Source organism: Condylura cristata, unplaced genomic scaffold, assembly GCF_000260355.1.
Source record: "Condylura cristata isolate star-nosed mole 26May11 unplaced genomic scaffold, ConCri1.0 scaffold00024, whole genome shotgun sequence".
NCBI classification, from domain to species: domain Eukaryota; kingdom Metazoa; phylum Chordata; class Mammalia; order Eulipotyphla; family Talpidae; genus Condylura; species Condylura cristata.
Genome location: NW_004567125.1, coordinates 29,327,006 through 29,354,719, shown reverse-complemented (window position 1 = coordinate 29,354,719; position 27,714 = coordinate 29,327,006). Strand labels below are relative to the sequence as shown.

The 27,714-nt window shown below is 53.7% G+C and overlaps 4 protein-coding genes across 6 annotated transcripts; 3 read left to right on the top strand and 1 right to left on the bottom strand.

Moving 5' to 3' along the window:
• Positions 1 to 218: 218 nt before the first annotated feature.
• TSSK6 (testis-specific serine kinase 6) lies at positions 219 to 1,155 on the bottom strand. Its single transcript, XM_004688582.1, has one exon. It carries the CDS (start codon positions 1,038 to 1,040, stop codon positions 219 to 221), a length of 822 nt encoding a protein of 273 aa, XP_004688639.1. The 5' UTR covers positions 1,041 to 1,155.
• A 686-nt stretch (positions 1,156 to 1,841) lies between these two features.
• On the top strand, positions 1,842 to 10,614 carry NDUFA13 (NADH dehydrogenase (ubiquinone) 1 alpha subcomplex, 13). Its single transcript, XM_004688581.2, has 5 exons — positions 1,842 to 1,971; positions 8,612 to 8,690; positions 9,880 to 9,951; positions 10,193 to 10,262; positions 10,423 to 10,614. Exons 1-5 carry the CDS (start codon positions 1,860 to 1,862, stop codon positions 10,540 to 10,542), a joined length of 453 nt encoding a protein of 150 aa, XP_004688638.2. The 5' UTR covers positions 1,842 to 1,859; the 3' UTR covers positions 10,543 to 10,614.
• A 486-nt stretch (positions 10,615 to 11,100) lies between these two features.
• On the top strand, positions 11,101 to 18,902 carry YJEFN3 (YjeF N-terminal domain containing 3). 3 transcript variants are annotated; one of them, XM_004688580.2, is made up of 6 exons: positions 11,101 to 11,215; positions 14,957 to 15,065; positions 16,608 to 16,718; positions 16,959 to 17,072; positions 17,152 to 17,302; positions 18,655 to 18,902. In XM_004688580.2, the coding sequence occupies exons 1-6, from the start codon at positions 11,166 to 11,168 to the stop codon at positions 18,858 to 18,860; spliced, it is 741 nt and encodes a 246-aa protein (XP_004688637.1). In that variant the 5' UTR covers positions 11,101 to 11,165; the 3' UTR covers positions 18,861 to 18,902. The 3 variants fall into 3 exon arrangements, with proteins under 3 accessions (XP_004688637.1, XP_012584583.1, XP_012584581.1); XM_012729129.1 differs by having other exon boundaries at positions 11,113 to 11,215; positions 16,608 to 16,655; positions 17,013 to 17,072; XM_012729127.1 differs by lacking the exon at positions 16,608 to 16,718 and having other exon boundaries at positions 11,113 to 11,215.
• Positions 18,903 to 19,412: 510 nt separating this feature from the next.
• CILP2 (cartilage intermediate layer protein 2) lies at positions 19,413 to 27,031 on the top strand. Its single transcript, XM_004688162.1, has 8 exons — positions 19,413 to 19,476; positions 20,420 to 20,521; positions 21,285 to 21,557; positions 22,199 to 22,354; positions 23,394 to 23,672; positions 23,996 to 24,104; positions 24,292 to 24,449; positions 24,696 to 27,031. The coding sequence occupies exons 1-8, from the start codon at positions 19,413 to 19,415 to the stop codon at positions 27,029 to 27,031; spliced, it is 3,477 nt and encodes a 1,158-aa protein (XP_004688219.1).
• Positions 27,032 to 27,714: the final 683 nt, after the last annotated feature.

Genomic DNA, 27,714 nt, shown 5'->3' with positions numbered 1-27,714 from the left:
GCCCTCCTGCTCTTGGGGTCGTGGAGCAGGAGCTAGATTCCAAGCTGGGGCAACAGTAGCCCGCAGCGGGAATAAAGGGGGTAGAGGGAAGAGGGGAGGTCGCATGCGCAGTGGCGCCTCGCGATTTAGGAAGACCGCGGAGACACGCCTCCGAAGCGGGCGCAGTGCATGCGCAGTGCTCCAAGCGTGGGAAGGGGGAATAGCTGGAGCCCCGGCCGCTAGCCGGAGTCTCCCGAACGCAGCCAGCCATTGCGCGCGACCTGACCGGCCGAGGGCCTGGCCGACGGGCTGAACTGCAGCAGCTCAGCGATTAGGGCCTTGCAGCGCTCCGACAGCTCGAGGCCGTCGGGGTAGAGAACCCCGCGCTTCTGGCGGCGTGGCAGACCAGCGATGTCCGAGTCGTCGAAGGGCATGCATCCGGTGACCATGACGTAGAGCACGACACCCAGGCTCCATACGTCGTACTTCTTAGGGTCGTAGGGGATGCCCAGAAGGACCTCGGGCGATGCGTAGGCCGCTGAACCACAGTAGGTGGTGCTCAGGTCAGGGTAGCCGTGTGCCTGGCGGCCGAAGCCAAAGTCGGTGAGCTTGACGCGGCGCTCGTCTGGGCTCAGCAGCACGTTTTCGCACTTGAGGTCGCGATGCACCAGGTGGTGGTCGTGCAGGTAGCGCACTGCGCCGGCGATCTGGGCGAAGAGATCTCGCGCTTGCCCACCGGGGATACGTCCATTACGCTGCACTGCCTGTAGCAGGTCAGTGGCGGCTGCCTCCATCACGATGTACAGCTTCCCATTGCACACCTCGATGAATTCGAAGACGTGCACAATGTGCGGGTGCCGCACGCCCCGCAGAATAGACAGCTCGCGTGGCAGGAACTTGTTGACAAAGTCAGGCGGTGCACGCCTCCGGTCCACCACCTTTATGGCCACCGTGCCTTTGTACTTCTTGGACGTGGCCACCTTCACCTTGGAGTAACTGCCCTCGCCTATGGTGCGGCCCAGCTTATAGCCGAGTTCGCTTAGAAGTTTGTCGCCCGACATGGTGGCGCTTGGGGTGCGCGGGGAGCAGGAGGCGGCTGCTGTCGGGGGGCGGCCGGACTCCGATCTCGGGCCTAACCCATGGTGCTTGGCACCTGCACACCCGCACCCCCATGTGCCCACTCCCCAGGTCCCCGCCGCCGCGGTACCTTTTATTACCCAGGTAACAATTTCTGCCTTGTGAAGTGACTGCCGGCGTCACCCTGTCTCGGGGTGGGGCCCCCAATCCCACCCACGGGGCCCCCAAAGTCCTCGGGCTTTGTGACTCATATAATTTTGAATGATCAAACTTCCTGATGAGAGTCACTAGTGAGGAGTCCCAACTACCACGGGGCGGGGGGGGGTCTTGGGGGGGGCCGAGCAGAATCCATGTTTAGCATTAGAATGGGGTACTTCGTGAGTATGAAAACAAGCAGCTGGCTGCCCCCAACCTCGTGCACCTAGCCCTGATCTTGTGGAGACCGAAGCTGCCCGCAGAGTTCCCTGAGAGGGAGAACAGGGGCAAGGGGACTTGACTCAGTGACCTGCCTCCCTCAAAGTGGCTGGGGTTTCTGTCTGCCATGTGCATCGCTCCAGGTGGAAAATAACCCGGAGATATTTTAGGGTACCGGCCAGGGCACCCCAACAGAATCCATGTGTTATACCTGATGTGAACAAAAACAAGATTTCAGTAACAGGCGGCACAGTACCCCACGTTCCACCGCCGCTCGCAATCCTCACGTGACGCAGGTTCTCCAACCTCGTTCTAGACTTGCGCGACAGCTTCCGCCGCATTCATCATGGCGGTGCCCTCCATTGCGTAACTTCCGCCCGCGAGCGGAAATGCAAGATCCTGCGAACATGGCGGCGTCGAAGGTGAAGCAGGACATGCCCCCTCCCGGGGGCTACGGCCCCATCGACTACAAGCGGAACCTTCCGCGTCGGGGACTGTCGGGTCAGTGTCACCCTGTGCCTAGGGGTCAGGAGCTGGGCCTGCGGGACGCTGCGGCGGTTGTGGGGTGGGCCTCAGTTTTCTTTACCGTGAGACGGGAGGCAGATCCAGGGGTCCCTGATGGCTTCCTTATGACAGCGACATCTTTGGATTGTCTAGCGCTTACTTCGCTCTTGGCCCCCAGGCAGCCGCCCAGGAGGTTGACTCCGTTAATAATAACCCATTTACAACTGATTAGGAGATTAGTGCAGCCCGTACCCTTAGCCCTAGGCCACACTCCCGCGTCACTAGCTTCACTCATAGGGAAGCTGAGACCCCAGAGAGGCTGCGACCTTCTTCTGGGCCTTCCAGTCCAGCCGGCAACACTGAGGGGATTTTAAAGATGTTCGGTTCTGTGGGTCCTCAATGTTGCTCTATCCCCACCCTCAAACGATGACCCAGGAATATGTCTCATTAAGTTCGTGTTACTGAGTTCAACACATAAAATTTTGAAAGAGCCCCCCCCCCCCCATGGCGCAAAGGTTTAAGGACCGCACCATGAAGCTCTCCGAAGTCCCCTGCAGCACGAGCTCGATCCCCTGCTAGGGAGCTGACCCACATGAAGCAGCCGACCTCTCCTGCCCCACCTGCTGATTCCCTCAGTGGTATATTTCAGTCAGCCTGTTCTGCTCCCCACTCTGTCTCTGGTGAATCCTCTCACCTCCACCCTCCCAACCTCTTGCCTGTACCCCAGTTCTTGTATGAATAGTAAATAAATCTTTTTAAAACAATTTTGTAAGAAAACGGAACACACTCATGTTTTGCATCCAAAATATACGAGTTCAGGTGAATATATTTGTCATAACCCATCAAAGCTTACATTAAAAACTTGTGTATGTTACATAAATTATGCTTCAAAAGACAACAAAAAAATTATGAACATGGTAAAAATTGTAATAGTTCAAACAGTGGAAAAGTTTAAACAGGTGAAAACTCAAGTCTTTCTCTGTGCTTGTTTTTGTGTTTCAGAACAGAGATTGGCAAACTTTTTCTGTAAAGGAGCAGACAAATATTTTGGAGTTGTGGGACAGATGGTCTCTGTCCACTGCTACTGTTTTTGTTATATATATATATATATATAGATATATATATATATATATATATATAATAGTTTATTTTTACGTCATTTTGTGCATTTTTCCATCTCAGTTGTAATCCCCGTGGGCTTCCCATCACCAAATCACCCGTGTGCCATTACCATAGTCGAGTGCATTTCCTTCCCCCTCATTGTTTTTGATCCCACTCCACCCCCATAAAATGTCTCTGGTATATAGCTGTTCATCATTATTATTATTTTCTTGCCTGGTCCATTATATTCCTGCTATGAGTGAAACCATCCAGTATTTTTCCTTTTCTTTCTGGCTTATTTCACCAAGCTTGATCTTTCCAGCTCCATCCTTGTTGCTGCAAAGGCATGTGTTTTTGTTTTTGTTTTTGTTTTTTTTTGGTTGCTGAGTAATATTCCATTATGTGTATGTACGGCATCTTGTGTTTTATTTATTTATTTTTTAACACTGTTTGTCAATATAAAAGTGTTTTCAGCTGAAGAGCCTTACAAAACCAAGGTAGAGGCCAAATTTGGCACCACGTGGGGACTCAGACTTTAGAATAGAATGAAAGAATATAATGTGATCTGTCTCTCTTCATTTCTTTTTCAAGGTACTGTTGTCTTTCATATCCATATGATATATTTGCATATAGCTTATGCACATCCTTCTGTATACTTTAAATCATCTCTAGTAATTTAATACAGTGTAACTGTTCTATAAATAGTTGTTATGCTCTGTTTAGATAATAGTGACAAAAAAGAATCCTTGTTCAGGCTTATAGGCCTAACTAAACATATCCTTAAGTTGTGATTGTTTGAATCCATCAAGGATATATAGCTTGCTGATAGGGAAGACTGACTGTTTCACTTAACACCCAGACCAGTGAACCCCTCCTGTGTCCCATAAGATTTGTTTACAGATGTACATCCATGTGATTAGCACCTAGACCAGCCTGCAGAAGGATCCCATTCCTTAGACCTCACTGCAGGTCCCTCAGTCAGTATCTCTTTTTCTTTTTTTGAAATTTATTTAGATATATAAGAACTGGGGTACAGGCCAGAGGTGCAAGGGGCGAGAGTATTCACAGAGACAGAGTGGGGAACAGAACAGGTGATTGACTAAAGTACGCTGCTGAGGGGAGCAGCAGGCAGAACAGGAGAAGTCTGCCTCACATGTGGGTCAGCTCCCTGACCGGGGAGCAAACTTATGCTGCACATGCTGCAGTGGCTGCCAATAGCTTCATAGTACTGCACTTTAGCCCCTTGCACTCCAGGGAGGGCCCCAGCATCTCTTTTCATTTGTATATTATAAACAATACCTTTATCCCAGTTTTCTTCCTATTTATGACACAGCAGTGCTTCCCATGTGCCCTAAATACTGTGCCTGAGATTGCATCTCTGAATCAATCCTTGCTGAAGCATTTACAAACCCACCCCCTTCTGGTGGGTTTGTCTCTGTACCTACTATATTCAGTAACTAGTTGTCAAGTGTGCTTATAGTACTAGGCCCTGATGCGTCCTGAGTTCACAACCCAGCTGAGGATTCAGACGTATCACATCGTGATTTTGCATTGTGATAAGAATTTGGAATAACTTGGGCCTTCTTCAGACCAAAGTAGTCTGAAGGGAAGTGTCCGAGGAGTCCCTAAGTGGAGGGAACAGCAGGGTCAAAGGCCATACTCATCCACCCTGGGCCTCCCTCAAATTGCATCTGTCCCCTGGGCCTCCCTCAAATTGCATCTTTTGAGCCATGATTCCCCAAAAGTGACAATCTTTTCTGTCACCCAGCTCTCCACTCCCTTCTACACCCAGCAGGCAGGATTTTTTTTCTTAGGCCTTCAACCATTTTTATTGAAAGTCATGTAACATCTCTCCATGGTGGCACAATGGGTTAAAACTCTGCACTATGAAGCTATCACAGCCACTGTAGCACGAGATTGATCACCAGCCAGGGAGGCAACCCACATGGCATGGCAGGCCTCTCCTGACCCACCTGCTGCTCCCCTCAGTAGTATAGATCATTGATCTGTTTGTTCCGCTCCTGACTGTCTCTGGTGAATCCTCTCACCCCCACACCTCTGGCCTGTACCCCAGTTCTGTATGCATAAATAATAAGTCTTAAAAAAAAGTCACATAACATTTTGTATAGCTCATACATTTAATGTATACAAAGCACTAACTTTTTAAACTCTGCTCACAGTTGTGTGAACATCACCATGATTTAAATTTAGAACACTTTCATCACTTAAAAGGAGACTCCCATTCCTTCATCATGACTGGGGCTAGAGGGGCAGGAGGAGGGGCCTACCCCCACTTTCTTTTTGTCAGTGTATTATCTGATCTGGACATTTCACATAGCTGGAATCACACAGTAGGTGACCTTTTGTGTCTGGCTTCTCTCACTCTTTTTTTTTTTTTTTAAGATTTATTTTTATTTATGCATACAAGACCAGCGGTGTGGGGTGGGGGTGGGCAAGGAGAGTTGAGAGGATTCACCAGAGACAGAGTGGGAAGCAGAACAGGCAGCCCTACTGAAATACACTGCTGAGGGGAGCAGCAGGTGAGACATGAGAGGTCGGTGCTATGTGATCCCTGGCCTGGATCAAATTCATGCCACAGTGGCTGTCAGTAGCTTGATAGTGCTAAGACTTAGACCCCTGCACTACCAGGGAGGCCCTTTTCTCAATCAGTTTTTGAGGTTCTATGTTTTCGTGTATGCCAGAGCTTCCTTTTTATGTCTGAATAGTATTCCATCCTGTGACCAGACCACATTTTATGTATCCATTTACCAGTTGAACAATTGGGTTATTTCCACCTTTTGGCAGTTGTTTAACAGTGCTGCTTTGAACATTCCTTTACATGTTTCTGGTCAAGATGGTTTCATTTCTCTTGGGTGAAATTTCACCCAGGAGTGGAATTTTCTGGTTTATATAAGTCTACATTTAACATTTTGAGACACTACCAGCCTTCCAAATTGACTGCACCAGTTTATGCTCTTACCTGTAACATATGGGAGTTTCAGTTTTTCTACACCTGAACAAGACTATTTGCCCTTATTTTTAAAATTTTAACCATGCTAGTGGGTGTGAGGTGTATTTCATTATAGTTTTGATTTGCATTTCCTTGGTGACTAATGGTGTTGACTATTACGTGTCCATTGACTGTTTGTGTAGCGTCCTTGGAAAAATTTCCGTTCACGACCTTTACGCATTTTTGAATTGGGTTGATCATCTTTTCATTTTTGAGTTTTAACAGGTCTTCATATATTTGGAATGCTGCTCCCTTATCAGATAAATATGACTTATACTGTTATTATTTATACAGATACGTGATTTATGTTTAATAACACAGATTTGTGTTTGTATCTATACAACTGAGCTGAAATTCTGCTGATTGATGGTGTCTTTTGCAGGACAAAAGTTTTAAGTTTAAGTTCATCTGCTTTTTTCTTTTATCTTTTGTGCTTCTGGTGTCATATCTAAGAAACCATAGCCTCATCCAAGGTCATGGAAACTTCCTTCACTGTGTTGTAAGGGTTTTATTGTTCTAGCTCTTACATTGAGGTCTTTCATACATTTTGAATTAATTTTTGTGTTTGGGGGAAGGAGGGAGCACACTTTATTCTTTTTGTATGTGTCTATCCAGTTGCCCAATTTGCTGAAAAGGCTGTTCTTTCCCATTGAATTGTTTTGGCACACTTGTCCAAAGTCAATTGACCATAAATGTTAGGGTTTATTTCTGGAATCTCAACTCTGTCCCATCAATGTAAGTATCTAGCCTTATGACAGTGCAGCTCTCTCTTGTACACACAGCTGTGGATGGTGAAGTTTAGTTCTCCAACTTTGTTCTGTTTCAGAATTGTTTTGGCTATTCTGGTCCTTTGCATTTCCTATGAATTTCACCATCTGCTTGTCAATTTCTGCAAGGCTAGTGAGGGAAAGGTTGGGATTCTGGTGAGGGAGGGGTAGGTTGGGATTCTGGTGGGGGAGATTGGGATTAATGGGAAGGAGAGTCAGGATTCTGATGGAGAGGACATTAGGGCCTGATGAGGACAGCATTGATTCTGGACCTCAGTTTGGGACTGCTGCTGTCTGAACAATGTTAAATTTCAATCCTTGAGAAAACAACATGTGTTTCCACATATGTAGGTCTCCTTATACATGACCAAATACCCTTCTGGCTTCCTCCTTGCTGGCCTCTACACCTGACTGGCAGCTTCAAGGCACACACACCCTGAGGGCCTTGGCCTTCCCACCCCCAAAGGAGAGATGAGTTATTGCCTATATCATTCTAAAGGCCATTTTGGACCTTCACTTGGGTCTGGGTAAGAAAGGAGGCCTCTGGGTCCTTCTGCTGCTGTTGGAAGCTTGAGGTGGTTCTGCAATGCTCTGTCCAGAGAGAAAACATTGAGAGAACAGGGAACTGGTCTGGGCACTTAGACCTCTTGGAAGATGGCTTGCCTTTGAGCAAACATAGGAATCAGGGTACCCTCACTTCTCAGCTCGGATACCATGGAAGTATCTCAATGCAAGCTCTCATTTTTAACAGGTTGAATGAACTAGGTAGGGTTAATGACAGAGCCAGCTTGTCATCCCTCTCCACATCCAACAGAGGTTTCTGTGCTGGAGCACAGAAGAAAAAACTGAAGAAAAAAGATAAGGGCAGGGATATGGGCGGTCCTTGCAGATACCACATAGAACCCAGATTCTCAGAGCCCTGACACTGCCCTTCTATTCACTCAGGGTTATCTGGAAGTAGAACTGTCCCAGCAACCGCCAGGCTTGTGCAGAGAAGAAAGTGGAAAGATGAGGGCCTTGGGCAAGCCAGCTCCAGTCAAGCCTCAGGAGATGGGCCCTTCTTGAAGACCCCAGCAGGCCCCCAGCCTGGCAGTCAGGATTACAGTGGGAGAGCCTGCTGTTGCTCATTAATATTCATGGAAGCCTGTCCCCCTGAGTCTGGGCAGGAGGTTTCACCCCACTAAGCTGAGAGGCAGCAATACCCTCAGGGTGCTCAGGGGTGATTGGGCATCTCTGCAGGACATTGCCTGTTTCTGGCAGCTCTGTCCAGCTCCCTGTGGGCAGCATACAGAGAGGTAACCCAGGCATCTGGGAGCTTCTATGAAGCGGGACCTAACTGTGGACACTGTCCTTCCCCATGGGACCAGCCCGCTGACTGCAAACATAAACATCTAGACCCTTGGGCCCTCCCACAGTCATTGCCCACCAGTACCTTCCAGAAGCCTCAGCATGGGGGCAGAGGTAAGAGAAGCTGAGGCAGCCCGCTGCTCTGCCTGCTGAGTGGGTGAGACAGCAGTCAGCAGCTGCTGAGGAGCAGGCCTGAGGATGAGGGCCAGCGGGCATGCTCAGAAACAAAAATGTAATCTGAAGAAATGGGTATCCGTGATGGTGCTGGTATCTGTGAGTAGGATGGAGGAGGCATGAGGGGTTTCATTCATGCTGCTGGAGAATTTACACAGTGATTGGATGATGCTTCACAAGAAGAAAGGACAGGGTTGCCTTTCTGCCATGTGCTGAGTCTGTGGCCCTTTCCCCACAGGCTACAGCATGTTTGCTGTGGGCATTGGGACCTTGCTCTTCGGGTACTGGAGCATGGTGAAGTGGAACCGGGAACGCAGGTAGGTCCCCGTCTGGGGGAGGGGATACATAAGGCCCTACCATCCTTTAGGCCCTGAATATGCAGCACTGACCCAGCAGGTCTACACCTGGTCTTTACCCTCAAGAAATGAGTAGTAAACCTGGGGGCTAGTTACCTGTGGGGGTGGGGGGTGGGATGGGTGTGGGAGGGGCAGGTAGGGAGGACAGGCTGGGAGTGTTCTCTTAGTGTTATCTTGTGGGTCATGAACAGACAGCAAGTTAACAAGACCTCAGAAAGCAGTCCATGTGAGACAATGGCCTTTTATCCATCAGGGCTTGCAGTGGCTTCTGTTTTCACTCAGCTTCCTCATTTCATCCAGATACCCTGCCAGGTGGCCCCTCATTGCATACCTCCTTGCCTCCCCCACCCCCCACTTCTACACTTAGTACCCCCTTGTCCCTAGTACCCTGTTGAATTCTCTTACTTGTGCCCCCACCCACCACCATCACAGGGCAGGGAATTCTGGTGGTCAGGACTGGAGCAGGCCCAGCAAGTGGAGGCTGCTGGACACAGATGAACTCAGGAGTACCTAACTTGAGTTGAGGCCTGGCCCAGACTCCCAGGATGCACCACCTTGGGGAGATGTACACAGCCACTACCCCATTGTACAACTATGGTGGGGACAGTGGTTTGGAAGGATTACTACCCTGGGCATGAGGAGGGGTAAGTGAGTAGAGAGGGCAAGAGGGGCTGGAGAGGGAACTTAATTTTTACCCTGGGATGCTGTGAGACTCCTTATAATAAGAGAATAGAGCCAGAGGGCCACATCACTGGGTATGCAGGCTCTGCCTGCCCTTTGATACCCCAGTTATTTTGAGACAATAGGACATGGTTTTGTAAGGCCCAGAGTCCTGTGCTGAACATTCCCTGTACCACAATTATCAGGCCTAGGCTATTTTGGGGATTAAAAAAAATTTTTAATTGAAAAGAAAGTGTGAAGCCAGCAATCTTGTGAACCAAAGCCTGCATCATCTTCCTACCTCCACCCTCATCTTGGGCCCCTATAGGCAGATTCAACTGCCCGAGGCTGTATCCAAAGGCTTACCTCATCCCCAACCCTTCCCACCCATTACCCTGGGTGTCTGGGCCCCTCCACCCTCCCTATACATCACCCTAGGTAGTCCCAACTCCACCCTGGTCTGATCTGGGTATTGGTTTTGGATTTGCAGGCGCCTACAGATTGAGGACTTTGAGGCCCGAATTGCACTGATGCCGCTGTTTCAGGCAGAGAAGGACCGGAGGTTGGATTGCCACAACCAGGGGCAGAAGGGCATGGACCTGCGTGCTTTGACTTAACAGCCAAAATGCAGAGAGACCCCCAGCAGATACCCAAGTGGAAGGGCAGGAAGGGGTGTTGGGCTGAGGCAGAAGGGTCATTATGTGCAGGATGGACAGGGGGAGGTGATGGGGTAGACCAGAGGGGAATTAGTACCTTTGGGAGAAGCTGGAGCTTGTCCCCCACCTCTCCTGCTATCACTGTAGGGTCCTGCGGATGCTCCGGGAGAACCTGGAGGAGGAGGCCATCATCATGAAGGATGTGCCTGACTGGAAGGTGGGTCTGGGAAGGAAGGGTAAGAATAGAAAACCCAGAACCCGGAGGGGTACTGGGTGTCCAGTGTGAGGATGAGGTAGCAACAGCCTGTGATGTACCCACAGTGGCTATCAGACCTGGTGAAGTGCACTAACCCATACCCATACCACTGTCCCTGCAGGTGGGCGAGTCCATGTTCCACACAACGCGGTGGGTTAACCCTATAATGGGTGAGCTGTACGGGATGCGCCCCAACGATGAGATTGTCAATGCCACCTACGGCTTTATATGGTACACGTAGAGCCTGCACCCCTTGGATGTCTGCACCCTAACCCCTCCCTACCAGAAGAGAATAAAGACTCTGGAGACCACCCATCTGTGTCCCGGGGACTGAGTTACTTAGGTGGTGGGTGGGGTTGTCACAAACAGCTTGAATGCTCAGTTTGAAGACTTGGGAGGGGGGCCTCAAACCACCCAGAAGCTGTGCCCGAATTCACTACCACCTTGGGCCCCCAAACATGCTTGAGCCCTCACCTCATTGTTGAGACCCTTCCAGACTAGGGGCTTCATAAGGGTGTGGAGGTGGATTGGGAGCCCAGATAGCTCAGGGGCATAGGGGAGCTGTAGAGTTGTTCCTTGCCCCCAGCTCAAAACCCCATACCCCAGTGGCCTGCCTATCACTGCCTTCAGCCTTGGTTTTCCTGCCAACGACTCTCTGGACACCACCCACACCTCGGGTTCCCTCAGCACCAAAGGGTTAAGTCAGCCGCGCCCTCTGGCCAATGGGTTCGTGCAGCGCCCTCTCAGTGTCTCCTGATTGGCTGATGCGAGGTGGGTGGATGGAGGGGTGGGCGCTCCCTGCCCCAGGATGCGCTTAAAAGGCCGTGAGGCTGGCTGCGCACTCCGGCTCGGCTCGCTTCGGCCATGAGCAGCTCAGACCCGGTGGAGGCGCCCGAGGAGCGGCAATTCCTCAGGTCAGTTGGGGTTTCCACAACAGTTGAGGACATGGGTGAAAGGGGGCTTGGGGTAATGGATTGGATGCAGACCATAGGTAGGGAGCAGGGATTTGGTGGGCATAGATAAGAGGCTGAGACATGGGTGGGGTGGCACCAGTGGACATGGGCAGGACACCGCAAAATAGATGGGGATGTGACTTGGAAGGGACCCTGCAGAGTGGGTTGGGGCATCCCAGCCCCATCCCAGATTTCACTGAAGAGACTAAGCCAGTCTCCAAGGCCCGCAAAGCCGTGTTGCTGGGGAAACTGCCTTCATGGCAGGCCCACCCCTTGTGAATTATTCATTAAGCTGTGACTTCACCTATCTTGCCTATCACCCCCAGTCAGGACCCATCTTCTTATACCTCAGTTGCAGGCACTATGGAAACCTAGTTCCCCACCTGGTAAGAATAACATTTTTTTAGCTCAAATGATCACATCCCTGGGTGGTCCACCCCTTGTCCATAGGATACTGAGAGGTAGAGGAGGAAGTCAAGCCGGAGCCAGGCTTGGATGAATTCTGAACACGTGGCCAGGTGCCAGTGGGTTGGTGAATTTAGGGTCTGGATCTGGCAGCTGTGGCCTTGTTTTTCACCATGTTCCAAGTGGTGCTCCTGTATCCTCTAACGTCTGCCATATAATCCCAGCAGGACTGTGGACCTCACCACAAGCCAGCTTCTTGTTTGACCCTATGTTCACTCTTCTCAAGCCAATACAAACCAGTGACTCAGTCTAGAGACCTAGCACACCTAGGCAGGGGGAGGAGAGTATCCTGGAAGCTGGAGCTGTGACTTCAGCTGCTGTGGGGGTTGGTGGGGTGCTTAGGAGTGGGTAGTGGAGGAACTAGCAAGCGGAGAGAAGGCAGGGAGATTGCAGACATAATGGGGTATGTGTGGGCTTAGTGAAGAATTTGAATATTCTCAGTACTGAGGAGTTGGGGATGGAGTGATATGATCTGCCATTCAAATTTCAAACCCCCAGAACTTGTAGTGAATTTGGGGGGCATGAGATTGCTGGAGGCATCACATGAGCATAGTAGGGGACTATTGGGTAGAAGCATGAGGTGGAAAGGAGCAGATACAGCTGAAAGCAGGGAGGATCTGGTATGAGCACTCACCTCAGGGCCCTCCTCAGCCTCTGGAAAGTATCATGGGAGGGCCAAGCCCCGGTCCCTTGGTAACTAGAACATCTTAGCCCTTCTGGGGCTGACAGGCTAATCCTGGGTCCTCACTATTCTCTATAAGGTGAAGTTGGGAGAAGCAAGATGCATCCTTAAATGTCACCTCCCTCCCCCCAACCTCTACCCATGACATCTCTGCCCTGTATCCCTCCCATACTGCTTATATCCCATCCGGACCTACTGCTGCCCTGTCACTTCCCCCTGCTGGGCTCCCAGCCTAGACTGCTCTCTGCCAAGGAGTCCCCATTATCACTCTAATCAGTTAGTCAGGAAATAATGTTCCAAGTGGTGGCCAGAGGCCAAAGCTTGAAGGCACAGGAATAAGAGGAGGAATGGAGTTTTCCCACCCTCCTCCATGATCCTTCCCTGAGGGAGCAGCTAGAGCTATCATAAAATGAAGGAGGATGTATGCGCCATACTCTTAAACTCTCCTCTGATGTTCTTCCCTGGGAACCAGGCCTGCCTGGGGGCATCTTGCCTCTGGTCCCATGAGTTTTACCCCACTTAATCCTTTAACCTCATCCCACATAGGCTGCAGTCAAACCTGGGGTTGAGTCTAGGAGTGATATCACCTCCCTTCCCTAAGCATCCATCTCCATCTGTGTATGTCCCTCAGAAGTGCTTTCTTGACCCAGTTTCTTAGTATTGTTCACTCTGCTACCGGCACATGGGTCTCTCATCTATTTCTTGAACACATCAAGCTCATTCCATCACTGGGCCATGGCCCTCAGTGTTTTTGCCACCTGGACTACCTCCCATAGTTCTCCAGGCCTCCAGGAAACCTCTTGAATTCCCATCACTTGGCGTTCCTTGTTCCCCACCTACACCCCTCCTGCTGCCCTGGAAGCTGAGCTGCAAAATTGGCTAGAAGACTGTGGTCTTCTGCTCAAAGAGGAATCTCAGGATTCATTCCACCAAACTTCTGCCATCTGTAGTCTGCTTCTGCCTTGCTCACACCCTGTGTGCGGTCCTTGAGATGGACCGTAAAGGTGGGAACCCTGTCCTGAATGACCCTGGGCACATCACTTACCTTCTTTTTCCTAAGCCTGGTTCTTTTGTTATCATTATTGTTATACACACTCTGGGGTCACTGAGCTGGGGGTAGAGGACCTGCCTAGGGGAAGCTGGTATCAGGTGTTAGTTCTGCCCAGCCTTCTGAATCTGAGTTTGGAGTGAGAAACAACTTCAGATGCTCAATGCCTGTTCTCTTTTGCTGCGGACACAAAGTACCTGCTCCTTGGAAGCCCTTGAAACCAGGAAAAGCTTGGTCCCGACACCTGTAAGGGTTCAATACTTGGTTTAGTGCTCTGCTGTCACCACCTTAAAAAAAATTAAAAAAAAAAGATTTATTTATTTATACATATAAGAACTGGTGTATAGGCCAGAGGTGTGGTGGGTGAGAAGATTCACTAGAGACAGAGTGGGGAGCAGAACGGGCAATTGAAATACACTGCTGAGGGGAGCAGCAGGCCAGACAGGAATGGTGGGTCACTTCCCTGGGGGGATTGAACTCCGGCCACAGTTGCTGGGGATGGCTTCATAGTGTTGCCTTTAACCCATTGTGCCACCAGAGAGGGCCCTCACCACCTTAAAAATTCTTGAATTTTTAAAACTTTATGTATAAAAGAGCTGGGGTGTAGGATCGAGGTGCTGATAGAGTGGGAGCAGAGCAGGTAGATTGAAACAAACTGCTAAGGGGAACATTGGGTGAGACTGGAGAGGTCTGCTGTGCCCTGTGGGTTAGTTGCATGTGGGTCACTCCCTGAACAGGGATGGAACTTAGGTGGTTGCAGTGATAGCTCTGAGCTTAACCTCAATGCCACCATGGAGGTCAAAATTCTTAATATTTTTAAAATAAGAGACCCCCCTACACTTGCATTTTGCACTGGGCTTCAAAAGATCCAGCTTGTGGTCCCTTCACATTCATGAAGAAAATGCAGCTCAGAGAGATAAGATAGTGAGTCAGTGCCCAAACCTTACATCAAGTGAATTGACCCTATCTGACCATAATTATTTTATCACCTCCCCTAAAGACAGGTTGTCATTGGGGCTCATAACTGCCTGGAGTGAGCCATCAAACTCCTTGGCAGCCTTCCAAGCTCAACGACCTACACCCCCTAACCCCCCAATGCAGTCAACCCCTCCAGTTACCTGGAGTTTGCTTAGTAGTTCCACTGTCTGAAATCCATCTATCACCTCCATCAAAGTCCTTCATTCTTCATTTCCCCTTGTAGTTTCCTCCTGCCTTGGGGGTCCTGTACCTAGGCAGGATCTAGTTTTCCTGAGGCCTGGGGCAGTAGACCCAACTGGTGCCACCATGGTCACCAGAGGGCGCCCGTACCTCAGGCTCCGACTCAAAACTCTTGCTCCCAGTGATGTGTGTCATTCAATGATGTGTGTCACATGGGGAAATGGGGGATGCTTTGGGCTACAGTAGCTGCATAAGGATGGGCTAGAACATTGGTGGAACATTTCTGGTTCTGTCTCTAAGCCTTTAACTGTCTGTATTTCTGACTATCACTGCCCACTCTATCGCTCAGCACAGCGGAGGCGGCTGCTCTGGAGCGTGAGCTACTGGAGGATTATCGTTTTGGGCGTCAACAACTGGTGGAATTGTGTGGTCATGCTAGTGCTGTGGCTGTAACCAAGGTACTTGAATCCTAATCTCTGACCTTGACCCCATCCAGTCAGGCAGTGCCCTTGTACCACAGCCTAGTGCCTCTGAGGCTAGGATGGTCCAGCTCATCTCTCAGATGGAGAAACTGAGACCCAGAGAGAATCATCACTTCTGGACGGGCAGGGCCCAAGATTCATAATATCAGCTAGGGTTAATCGAAGATGGGGGTCCTCAGAGAAGTGGACATTGGGGGAATCAAAGACTGAGACCACCACAGACATGCAAAGACAAGTCTGGGTTCCTTTTTTTTTATTTTTTAAGATTTTATTTATTTTGTTTAGAAGAACTGGGGTATAGGCCAGAGCTGCAGGGGGTGAGAGGATTCACCAGAGACAGAGTGGGGCGCTGAGCAGTCAGATCTACGGAAATACACTGCTGAGGGGAGAAGCAGGTGGGACAGGAGAGGTCTGCTGTGCCATATGTGGATCACCTCTCTGGTGGGGATTGAACTCAGATGGTTGCAGTGACAGTGCTGAGATTCAACCCCTAGGCCACCAGGGAAGCCAAGACCTGGATTCCGTAAGGGTGCCTGTCAGCTATTAACTTCCCTTTGATGGAGCCAAACAAGTTGGGGAGAGCAGAGTCACCAGAGAGTCAGGGTAGGCCTGGAACAGAAAACCAGTGCTCATAACTACTGAATTAAAGAAGAGGATATATGTGCTCTCCCTGGTGTTACAACAGGTTAACGTGCAGCCCTATGAAGCTGTCTGCAGCCACTGCAGCATGAATTTGATCCCCTGGCCCGGGGGTGACCCACACTGCACAGCAGACCTCTCCTGTCCTGTCGGCTGCTCCCCTCAGCAGTGGATTTCATTCAGTCTGCCTATTCTGTTCCCCACTCTGTCTCTGGTGAATCCTCTCAACCTCTGTATCGCTGGCCTATACCCCAGTTCTTTTATAATATACATATATAAACAAAATCCTTAAAAAAAATAAAGAAGAGGTTATATGCACAGGTTCCCAAGGGCATAGAGCCTGAGAGACATACTGAGAGGATGAGATACAGAGACAAAGACAGACACTGGAGGAAGGTGATGAGGAGAGACACAGTCTGAGACAGAAAGAGGTGAAATAGGCAAATGGAAGGAGAGAGGAGGAGGGCATGTCATGGTAGGTTGGAAAACTACTCCCCTCTGCCCTCCTCAACTTTGGGGCCTCTGGGAGGGGCCAAGGCCTGGAGACATGGGTGGGGAAGGAGCAGCCAGTATGGTGGAAAAAAGTGGAAGAATGTCTGCAACTCAGGCTGAGAATAAACAAACCACTCTCAGTTCCTGCAGTAGGAAGCACGTTTTCCTGCTTGGATTTGGCAGAGCCTGAGGCAAGGAGTCTGTGACTCCAATGAGGAAAGTGAAGCCCTCAGATGCCCTGCCTCTCCCCAGAATGCCCTTACCTTCCATCCAATACCATCACTTGATCCAAGCCCTGTTCCCATTGCTACTCTGGGCCTCAGTTTCCCCCCCTGGATGAGGAGGAATTCTAGTGCCATGCTTTGTCTTTGCGGTGTCCCTTGCCAGGTGTTCCCCTTGCCTGCTCTCTCCCGGAAGCAGAGGACAGTACTGGTGGTATGCGGCCCGGAGCAGAATGGGGCTGTGGGATTGGTCTGTGCCCGGCACCTGCGGGTGTTTGTGAGTAGCAAGTACCCCTTCAGCCTCCCAGGGTCACACCCACTCTGTCCATGCAGAAATTACTTCTTCCCCTTCATGTTACCCCAGGGGGACATTGAAGCTAAACAGGTCACAGAATATGCCCACAGAAATTGCCTTGCCAATGGTGGGGTCTACTGCCTGGTACCCAGATCTGGGGACTAAGGGTCAGTGGAGAGGATGAGAAGGTCCCAGGTCTGACCTCTTCCTGCCCCCCTGCAGGAGTATGAACCAACCATCTTCTATCCCACACGCTCCCTGGACGTTCTACACCAGGACCTGACCACCCAGTGTGAGAAGATGGACATCCCCTTCCTTTCCTATCTGCCCACAGAGGTCAGCACTCTTGGCAACTGGGGTGGGGAGGTGGGGGACAATGCCCCAAGGCTGCCTCCTGACCCTTCCTGCCCACCAGGTCCAGCTCATCAATGATGCCTATGGGCTAGTAGTGGATGCCGTGCTGGGCCCCGGCGTGGAGCTGGGTGAGGTTGGGGGCCCCTGCACACGTGCGCTGGCCACACTCAAGCTGCTGTCCATCCCCCTTGTGAGCCTGGACATTCCTTCAGGCATGCCAGGTGGAGGGGGGCATGTTTGGTCCTGGGGGCTAGGGTGGAGTCTCCCAGTATCCCAGCTTCTGACAACCCCATCTGACTGTCAGCCCTGAACCTTAATTTCCCCAGCATGGATAGATGGCGTATCCTGGGTGAGGGTGAGGGACAGGTATCCATCCCTTGGACAGGAAAAAGGTTGATGCCTAGGTGACCCCAGGTTCCCTCCCTCCCATGCCCAGTCCTGTGTGCCTGCTGCCTACCCTGGCCCAGTCTCCCGGGCAGACGTGAGCTCACTCAGCAAAGGCCTCGCCCATCCTGGCCGCCGCCCCATGCCTGTTGGAGCCATTAGGCAATGGGCAGATGGAACAAACAGTCGCTGGCCAGCCGGACCCTTCACAGGAGTGGCAAGACTCAGGGATGCCCCTGGGTTTGCAAGACCCTGGAGCCATCCCATCAGGGTGACATGGAACTGGATAGGAGGGCCGATGGAGGAGGTGGACTCTCAGGTCTGAGGCTTCAGGCTCAGTCTGAATGGATAGCCAGAGACAGAGAGGGTAGCCCTGTTAGGTCAAAGAGGGCTATTAAGTGTCTCTAGTCTGGGGGTGGAGGCTAGGGTCCGAGAATGAAGGGCTAAAATCAGAGGGAGGAGGCCCCAGCTCAGGATAGAGGCAGGGAAGAAGTCAGGACCCCTAATCTGTGAGTGGAGGCCCAGTTGAGAAGTTCAGTGGTGGGGAGTGGGGAGAGTCATGTCATGCAAAGAAAGGATCTAGCCAAAGTGAAAGATGTCAGGTCAGAGGAAAATCTCTAATCAGAGGGAAGGGGATGGGGACTCAAGTTGGGGTGGGGAGAGCGGCATATCCTGTCAGAGGCAAGAACCTGGAGCAAGGAGACAGGTCTGATGAGGGAGGTCTGCTTTAGGGTGCAGGCAAGTCTCTAGTCAGAGGGGAGGCTGGTCTTGAAGTCTGGATGGGAAGACCCATTGTTCCAAGTAACGGGATTGAGAGGAGGGAGGTATGGGGACAGGCAGGGGTCAGCAAGTAGAGTTGCGGGCCTGAGTGGGAAAGGGCAGCAGGTGAAACTGATGTAGTCTGAAGATAGAGGCCGAGTCAGATGCAGGAGGAAGGTTAGCAGGATGGGAGCAGGGCCAGGAAAACATGAGGGCAGAGGCTCTGGTCAGAGGGAAAAGGAATCACCTCCAAGGATGGGAAGTGACCGGTGGAGGGTGGAGGTTCAGTTCTTTGGGGAGGCAGGTGTGACCAAGACTCACGTATCAGAGCAGAACCTGGGTCTCACCCGGAAGAGGAAGTGGGTGTCGGGGCGACGGGACTCTCCTCTGACGGTGACCCTCTCCCGCCCTCCTCCCTAAGGCTGGGACGCGGAGACGGGCGGCGACGCCGAAGACGGGCTCCGGCCCGACGTGCTGGTATCACTCGCGGCGCCCAAGCGCTGCGCAGGCCGCTTCTCCGGGCGCCACCACTTCGTGGCCGGTAGGTTCGTGCCCGACGACGTGCGCCGAAAGTTCGCCCTGCGCCTTCCAGGGTACTCGGGCACCGACTGCGTTGCGGCGCTGTGACCGTGACCGCCCCCGTGCCAATAAACGTGTTCCTCTGCCGCCCGGCTCAGTCTCCTCTGTCCGCGGGGCCGCCGTGAGGGTGGGCAGCCTCTGGAGGCACTTCCCACAGTCTGGTGGAGGGTGGAGGAGAAAAAGAGAGGGGAGACTTGCAGCTTGCTTGGTGGCCAGTAGCCAATCGACTGAAGTTAGACTGGAAAGAGGATTTCCAGTCGCGGAAAGCGTGGAGTTTCGGGCGGCTTCGGGCTCAACTCCAAGAGGCTCTTCCTGCAGGCAGCTTGAGGAGGATGAAGGGTGGGCTGTGAGAGGGACTCTAGCCGACCGAAGGAACGGAACTCAGGTCAGCCTGGGGGCGGAGGCACAAGCGGACAAACCCAGGGGGCGACCCATAGTGGTTGCTAGAGTACTGAAGTCACCCGGGGGCAGGAGGCGTGGCCGTAGGGCGTGGCTTGTCGTGGGTTCCCGCCCACACCCTCTGCCTCCTGCTAAACCCTCCCGAGCCAACCCCAGCTCACTGTGGAGCCAGGAGTTTCCCTCCGATGCTCAGAACCGGCCATGGCATCACCGCCGCTACTGCTCTGCTTCCTTATCGCCGCTGCGCTGCTGGCGGGGGCCCTAGGTGAGGCGCCCCCAGACCCCAGCCCAGCCCTGTAGGCACCGAGTGTCTGGCAGCAGCTTGACTTGCAGCCGGGCCTGGAGAAAGAACCCAGGGACTGATCTCTTCCCCAGGCTGGCCTGGTGGCAGAGTAAGGGGGGAGCTAGTGAGGGGGGCAACGGGAGAGAATCTGGGGTGGGGAGGGTCACCTTTTGCTCTCTGCCCTCCTGGAAGAGACGCTAGGGGCACCCGAAATGTAGATTTGGACAGCAGGTTCCTTTGGGTTCCCCGGGACTGCAGGGTGCTCTCTGAACCCCAGTGTAAGGATCCTAAAGCATCCTTTGGCCCCTGGTGAAGAGGACAGAGCCATTGCTTCCCAACTCCCCCTCCCACACACATACCACTCAGAAAAGAAATTTCTATCTCCTGTAATTTCAGTAGTGCAGGGAACTGGGCCCATATCTCAGATGAAGAGATTGAGGCCCCAAGAGGGAAGGGGATTATCAGAGGCCATCACCCAGCCCAACTACCTCAGAGAACTTCAGGCAGAGAATCCAAGTTAGATTCCAAGGGCTTCCTACTGACAGCTTGAGTCTGGAGTGCAGGGAGGGAAGGTACTGAGGGATGGACTTCCAACCCTCCAAATGTGGGAATGCAGACCAACCTGGAGGTAGAGGGACAGCTGGCTGAACTATCAGTTGATGAAGACACCCTGGAGGAAAAATGGATCTGGAGAAACTCCTCTAGACCATAGTGTGGGGGCTGTCAGAAGGAAATAAGGGTTTTGGGGAACAGTCGGGGAGGTCATGAGGCTTCTAGAGGAGGAAGCACTATAGTACTTGGGTTTGGCTTTTCATACCCTCAGTTTCTCCTCTGTGAAATGGGGGTGATTGGATAGCACTTTGCATAAAAGGAATCCATAGTGGTCCCAACAGTATGCTTCCGCCCACCCCCACTCCTCCCTCAGGCACGACCACCACTGAGGAGCCCACAGCATCCTCATCATGGGGCCCTGAAGGTCCAACACTCGGTCCTGGCCAGCCCTCACCAGCCCTGGAGGACTGGGAAGGTGAGTCAGCCTGTGACTGAGTACTGGCGCTCCCATGGACTCACTGTGTGAGCTCTGGCTGGTGGGGGTCACATGAGGAGAGGATACAGGTTAGGTGAAGAGGCAGAATCCCTGGATATGGCAATTCCTAGTAGTGGTACCCTGGGAGGTCTAAGTTTTAGGAGCAGGGAGTAAAAAAGTCCAGGCTGTGTGCCAAGAAAGAAGCTGGGGGTAGGGTGGGGTGGTGGGCCAATCTTCTCAGGTAAGGCAAGGACCTAGGCATTCTGGAAACTGGGGTTGATAGAAGCAGATGACCTGTGGGAAGGTCAGGCCCTTTTTCCAGTTGCTTCTGCTTCAGCAGAGATTGCCCCAGGGGTTTAAGCTTCCAGATGGTTCTCACCAGAAGCTGCCAGGCCTAGAAAGCCACAGCTAGGGTTAGTCACAGGTAGCTCCCTTCTCTGCCTCACATTTGTGAGTTCTAAATTCTGAGTGTGGGAGCTGATGAGAAGTGAAAAGATCTCAGCGTCCACCAATGGGTCAGCTAATACATAAGGCACTAGGACAGGCGTGGGGGTGGAGTGCGGCGGTCAGACTCTCTGATCCCTTTACAGCTCCTTCTGCTCGGGTGGGTACCTGCATCTCAGCCAGCCCGTGTACTATAAGGGGGAGGGGAGGACCTCCTCAGGCACCTGAGGCTGGGCAAGCTGCAGCTTCCTCGCTGCACTCAGTGATGGGGCCCGACAGACAGACAGGCCCGGGTCCCAGAGCGTTGATGTGCTCGCAGAGGCCAGCGAGTGGACGTCCTGGTTCAACGTGGACCATCCGGGCGGCGACGGTGACTTCGAAAGCTTGGCCGCCATTCGCTTCTATTACGGGCCAGCTCGCGTGTGCCCGCGGCCGCTGGCCCTGGAGGCACGCACCACCGACTGGGCCCTGCCGTCCGCGGTTGGCGAGCGCGTGCATCTGAACCCCACGCGCGGCTTCTGGTGCCTCAACCGCGAGCAGCCGCGCGGCCGCCGGTGCTCCAACTACCACGTGCGCTTCCGCTGTCCGCTTGGTAAGGGCCCTCGCACCCGGACGCCCCCAGCCACTCGCCCATGCATGGGCGGGGCCTTGTGGATGGGCTGGGCCAGGGTGGGAGGTGTCAGAGGTAAATTGGGCGGCGTGGGGTGTGGGGAGGATGGAACCCACCGCTGAGGTCGTGGATGGTGGGGCAAGAATGGGACTCCGTTGGTGAATGGTCAGGGTCTCATGGACCTGGATGAGGGTATGAAGAGGCAGGAACCTTTAGGATCTATGACCAAAGAGAAGCTAGAGCAGTTAGAGACCGTGCTTTGAAAGGTAGAGTCCGACAAATAGCTGGTTGGGGGCAGAAAAGGGCCCGGAAAATCTCCCTGTCGCTGCCTTCATTTGCACATCTGAAACAGCTTACTTCTGTGGAATGCTTTGAGCCTAAAAGGTGTATGGGACGCAGGGAGAACAATAGGGCTAACTAACCTCGGGAGCGGGGGAACTTTAAGCGGAAGCTATGGTGGGATACCACACTGAACTGTCCACAGGTGCGCCTGGGGAACACTGATGTGGCCAGTGGGCAGGCGGGGTCTTTTCCCAGTCTCACCTTTTCTCCAGGTTTTCAAAAGGCTCAGTCCCAGGGGTGGATGGCGCCTAACCCTCCCTCCCTCCCTGCCCTCCTCACAGAGGCCGCTTGGAGCACCTGGGGCCCATGGGGCCCCTGTTCAAGGAGCTGCGGGCCAGGCCGTCGTTTGCGCCGTCGCAGCTGCCCAAGCCCCACTGGGGACAGGTGTCCAGGGCGTCCCCTGGAGACACAGAAATGCGTGAGACTTCCTTGTCCAGGTAGGAGGGGTACAGCCTGAAAGAGAGGGTTGGGTTAGAGGCGGGGCCTTGCATGGGGCGGGGCCAGAGAGAGGGCTCTGTAGGAATGGGCGGGGCCTGTGAGCAGGGGCGGGGCCTAGGGGGCCAAAACTTGGATCACCTGAAGTTGGCCTTTCCCTTCTAGACCCTATCCCCTCTACCCTACCCGTCCCTTAACCCCGCCCCCCCCCCACGTATATTTGTGAATTTGTACATCTGGTCCCCAGGACACCACCTGGGGCATGCCTAAGTGGGCAGATCTGAAGGGGCACTTTCTCCGTGTGCATGGCAGAGTGTTTGGATGTCCCCGTGCACATGCATACACAGAGAAGCTGGCTAATGCACTGGGGTGCACGCACGTGTGGCATTTGCAGCCCCCACACGTCCCCCACGCCCACGCGGACACGCGCTCACACCCTGGCAGACAGGATGCCCATGCTCTCCCAGGGCCAGACAGCAGGCCAGCCAGGAGGCGACTGGAAATTCCGATCCCGCCTGGGCTCCACAAACACGGTCTGGAGACTGTGCCGGCAGAGCCCAAAGCAGGGTGGGGGAGTATGGTGGCCAATGGGGTGGTGGGGTCCCCACCCTACCCAGCCTGACTCTGCCCTCCCGACGCCTCTGCCCTGAAGTTTCCAGTGGAATTTTCCATTTTATAGAGAAACCACGGGGTTGGGAAGGAGATGTTCTTATTCCAAGACCCAATCCTTTCCTGGGCCCCCAGCCCCAGCCTGGACATTTGCTCTCAGGCTGGTAGAAGTATCTCTGTCCTGTGAGTCACCACCCCTGTCCGCAACTCCAGGACATCTCTTACACCTCTGGGCCCCAGGTCCCTCCCCCAACCCAGTCGACTTCTCCACCTCTTCCCTCCCCCCTTCACACTTAGAGCTGCTTCAAAGAGGGGGCCAAGCAAAGCATCTGAGGATCACAAGGGAAGATCTTTGATGAGTGAGTAGAAGGTCTTCCTCAGGAGGGAATCACGTAGTCCCTCTGACCTCTCTACTCCCTGTGTCCCTGCCAGGGTGCAGTCCCAAGATATGTGGATGCCCTGACCATGTTCTCCTGGGCCGAGTGGTCACCCCATCTGGGCAAATACTACCAGGAGCCAGGGTCTCTCTGCAAGACCAACCTGGCACTGTGACAACCACCGATGACCATGGAAACTTCCAGATGCCTGGAATCTGTGCCAGCAGCCGGGCCAATGTCAGTGTCCAAAAGAATGGCTTCTCTGCAGCCATGGCCCAAGCCCAGGCCAATAGCTCCATCTCTGCAGTGGTCACTGTTGTCCTTGATAAGTTGGGTAAGGAAATAAGGGAACTGAGACCTGGGGAGGAAGTTCTGGTTGACACTCAGCACTTGGGAGCAGGTGATTCAGAAGGGCTCACTGAGGGGAGAAATAAAATGTGACAGAGACGGTGAGATATGGCGTTGCAGAAGGAAGCATTAAGATGGGATACCGTCTCGAGCCGAGTGGGGTAAACCTGAGTGAGAGGAAGGTCATCAGAAGAGACACAGGTGAAATAGGACATGTCTGGAGAAGGCAAGGATGGGCCCTGCTCTGGGGAGGGTTGTTGGGAGAGCTAGGGTGGGGCAGTGTCCTGACCTTTGCCCTCTTGCCTCCAGAGAAGCCCTACCTAGTGAAGCACCCCCAGTCCCGAGTGCGAGAGGCTGGCCAGAATGTGACCTTCTGCTGCAAAGCCTCGGGCACCCCCATGCCAAAGAAATACGCCTGGTGAGTGTTCTACCCTATGCTCAATGGCCTCACACCCAGCTTTGGGGTTGGATTGGACTTCCTGTGACATGTGGTACCTGGGAGGACTGGGGGAGGCTACCATCTCCTTGGGCTGCCTTCAGGGTGGGGCAGATGTAGCCCTTCTCTCATACTGAGGACCCCCACGGTATTGCTACCCTCCACCCAGGTTCCACAATGGGACCCTACTGGACAGGCGAGAGCACAGGTATGGGGCCCACCTGGAGCTTCAGGGGCTACGCCCAGACCAAGCAGGAACCTACCATTGCAAAGCGTGGAATGACGCAGGCGCTGTTCGTTCAGGCACTGCCCGGCTCACCGTGCTTGGTGAGCATCCTCAGGCCCCCCCCCCACCCTGAGCAAGCCCAGACACAAAATTGAGCCCTGACTCCAGCTAAAACTTTACTCCAAATGGAGCCCCAACTTCAGAATGCTCTCTGACCTCGCTGAGTCTCATGCCAGGCCTTCACTGAGCCCCTGGGTTGAGCTCCTGACTCCAGTCCAACCCCTTCATCTTGGTCTGGGATGGGAACACTTCCCTTATCCTGATCTGGTCAATTTCTTGCTCTCCAGCACCTGGACAGGCAGCCTGCGACCCCCAGCCTCGAGAGCACTTGATCCAGCTCCCAGATGGCTGCAGCCCACCAGGCAGTGGCCCCACGTACTTGGACGTGGGCTTCTGCCCTGACACCCTCTGCCCCAGTCCTGTGGGGTCCAGTCCCCGCTGTGGCGATGCCAGCTCCCGCTGCTGCTCTGTGCGCCGCCTGGAGAGCAGGGAGATCCACTGCTCTGGCTTCCTCCTCCCAATTAAGGTGGTAGCTGAGTGTGGCTGCCAAAAATGTCTGCCCCCTCGGGGACTGGTCCAGGGAAGAGTGGTTGCAGCTGATTCCAGGGACCCCTTGCGCTTTGCCCAGATCTTACTGGGTCGGGAGCCCATTGGCTTCACCTCCTACCAAGGTGACTTCACTTTGGAGGTGCCACCTTCCACTCAGCGTTTGGTGGTGACCTTCCTGGACCCCACGGGTGAGTTCGTGGACACTGTCAGGGTCTTGCCTTTTGATCCTCGGGGTGCTGGGGTGTACCATGAGGTAAAAGCCATGCGAAAGAAGGCGGCGGTCATCCTGGATGCCAGTCAGAGCAACACGATCCCCCTTGGGGAAATGGAAGATGAGGCCCCCTTGGGCGAGCTGGTCCTCCCGCCGGGATCCTTCCGCAGGGCCGATGGTAAACCCCATACCGGGGCCGTGGAGGCTCGCGTGACGTTCGTGGACCCTCGAGACCTCTCCTCTGCGGCGGCCGCCCCAAGTGACCTGCGCTTTGTAGACAGTGATGGCGAGCTGGCCCCCCTGCGCACCTACGGCATGTTCTCAGTCGACCTCCGAGCCCCTGGCTCAACTGAGCAGCTGCAGACGGGGCCCGTGGAGGTGCGCGTGGCCGCTGGCCAGATCCGCATGATGGGCCACGCAGAGGCCCTCAAACTGTGGTCACTGAACCCTGACACCGGCCTGTGGGAGGAAGAGAGTCACTTCCAGCGCCAGGGGTCCTCGGCCCCGCGGGTGCGTCGGGAGGAGCGGGTTTTCCTGGTGGGCAACGTGGAAATCAGAGAAAGACGCCTGTTCAACCTTGACGTGCCGGAGCGCCGGCGCTGCTTCGTGAAGGTGCGTGCCTACGGCAACGACAAATTCAACCCCAACGAGCAGGTGGAGGGTGTGGTGGTCACATTGGTCAACCTGGAACCCGCCCCTGGTTTCGCTGCCAACCCCAGAGCTTGGGGCCGCTTTGACAGCGCTGTCACGGGTCCCAATGGCGCCTGCCTCCCTGCCTTCTGCGACGCAGAGCAGCCAGATGCCTACACGGCCCTGGTCACCGCCACCCTGGGTGGGGAGGAGCTGGAGCCCGCCCCGTCGCGGCCCCGCCCACCGCCGGCCACCATAGGCGTGGCCCAGCCCTACCTGGACCGCCTAGGGTACCGCCGCACAGACCACGACGACCCCGCCCTCAAACGCAATGGCTTCCAGATCAACCTCGCCAAACCCAGGCCAGGTCACCCCTCTGAGGCCAACGGCCCGGTGTACCCATGGCGTAGCCTTCGAGAGTGCCAGGAAGCCCCGGTGACTGCCAGTCATTTCCGCTTTGCGCGTGTGGAGGCAGACAAATATGAGTACAACGTAGTCCCGTTCCGTGAGGGCACGCCGGCCTCCTGGACCGGAGATCTCCTGTCCTGGTGGCCCAACCCCCAGGAGTTCCGGGCCTGCTTCCTCAAGGTGAAAATCCAGGGTCCCCAGGAATACATGATCCGCTCCCACAATGCGGGGGGTAGCCACCCACGCACCCAGGGGCAGCTATATGGGCTTCGGGATGCCCGGAGTGTAAGAGATCCCCAGCGCCCCGGTACCTCTGCTGCTTGTGTGGAGTTTAAGTGCAGCGGGATGCTGTTCGACCAGCGACAGGTGGACAGGACACTGGTGACCATCATGCCCCAGGGCAGCTGCCGCCGTGTGGCTGTTAACACTCTCCTGAGGGATTATTTAGCTAGGCATCCCCCACCTGCTCAGTCCAATGACTCATCAGCGTTTGCCATGCTGGCTCCTCTGGACCCTCTAGGTCACAATTACGGTGTCTACACAGTCACCGATCAGAGTCCAAGGCTGGCCAAGGAGATTGCCATTGGCCGCTGCTTTGACGGCTCCTCTGACGGCTTCTCTAGAGAGATGAAGGCAGATGCTGGCACAGCTGTCACCTTCCAGTGTCGGGAGCTGCCAGCCGGCAGGCCCAGCCTTTTCCAAAGGCTGCTGGAGTCCCCAGCGAGAGCACTTGGTGACATCCGAAGAGAGATGGGTGAGGTAGTCCGGGCACAGTCCCAAGCCACAGATCCCCTCCGCACGCGTCGGGCCAGGACCCGGCAGTGACCTGGGCTCTTGCCTCGCTCCTCTGCCTTTCTCCAGACTCCTTTGTTCCCCAGAAGTCTCACCCTCTTCTTCAGATGGTCCCTTCGGAGTCTCTGGGTCCCCTCTCTCACTCCTGCCCAGAACTGAGTGATGACCAGAACTTGGAAGGTCTGATGGTAGAATCACTAGGCAGTGATTCACAAGAAAGAGAGTTCAATGACTGGGAGCAGCGTCCTGGGATACCCTCAGGCAGGAGGGAAATGTTCCTAGCTCATATGCTGGCTGATTTCATGTGTATTTTGATGTTGATTTCAGATATTCTGCTCCTTGGATTTTCTGACCTTCGTCCTGAAGTTCTCTCTTCAGGGTGCTTTATTAGGTCCTCTGCCCCGAGCTCTGTTCCAGGGGTTATTTATTGAAACAAAGCTTGCAGGGCTAGTCACAGGGGGGAGAAGAGGGTCTCCCTCTTCTGGGCCAGAGAAAGTCTGGGTAAGGGACTTCTTGACTCTGGGGCAGGAATAGGGCACATTTCTCATGTTTGGTGCTTTAAGACCCCACCCCCACCCCAAGAGGTAGGGGCGGGGAATCCATTAAAGATGCTTCATTTCCAGCTTCTGGCTTCAGTGTTGTGTTCAGGATGGAGACAGTGACTGCTGGTACACCCAGATGTACCTGGGTGGGCAGAAACACTCACAGGTGTGGGT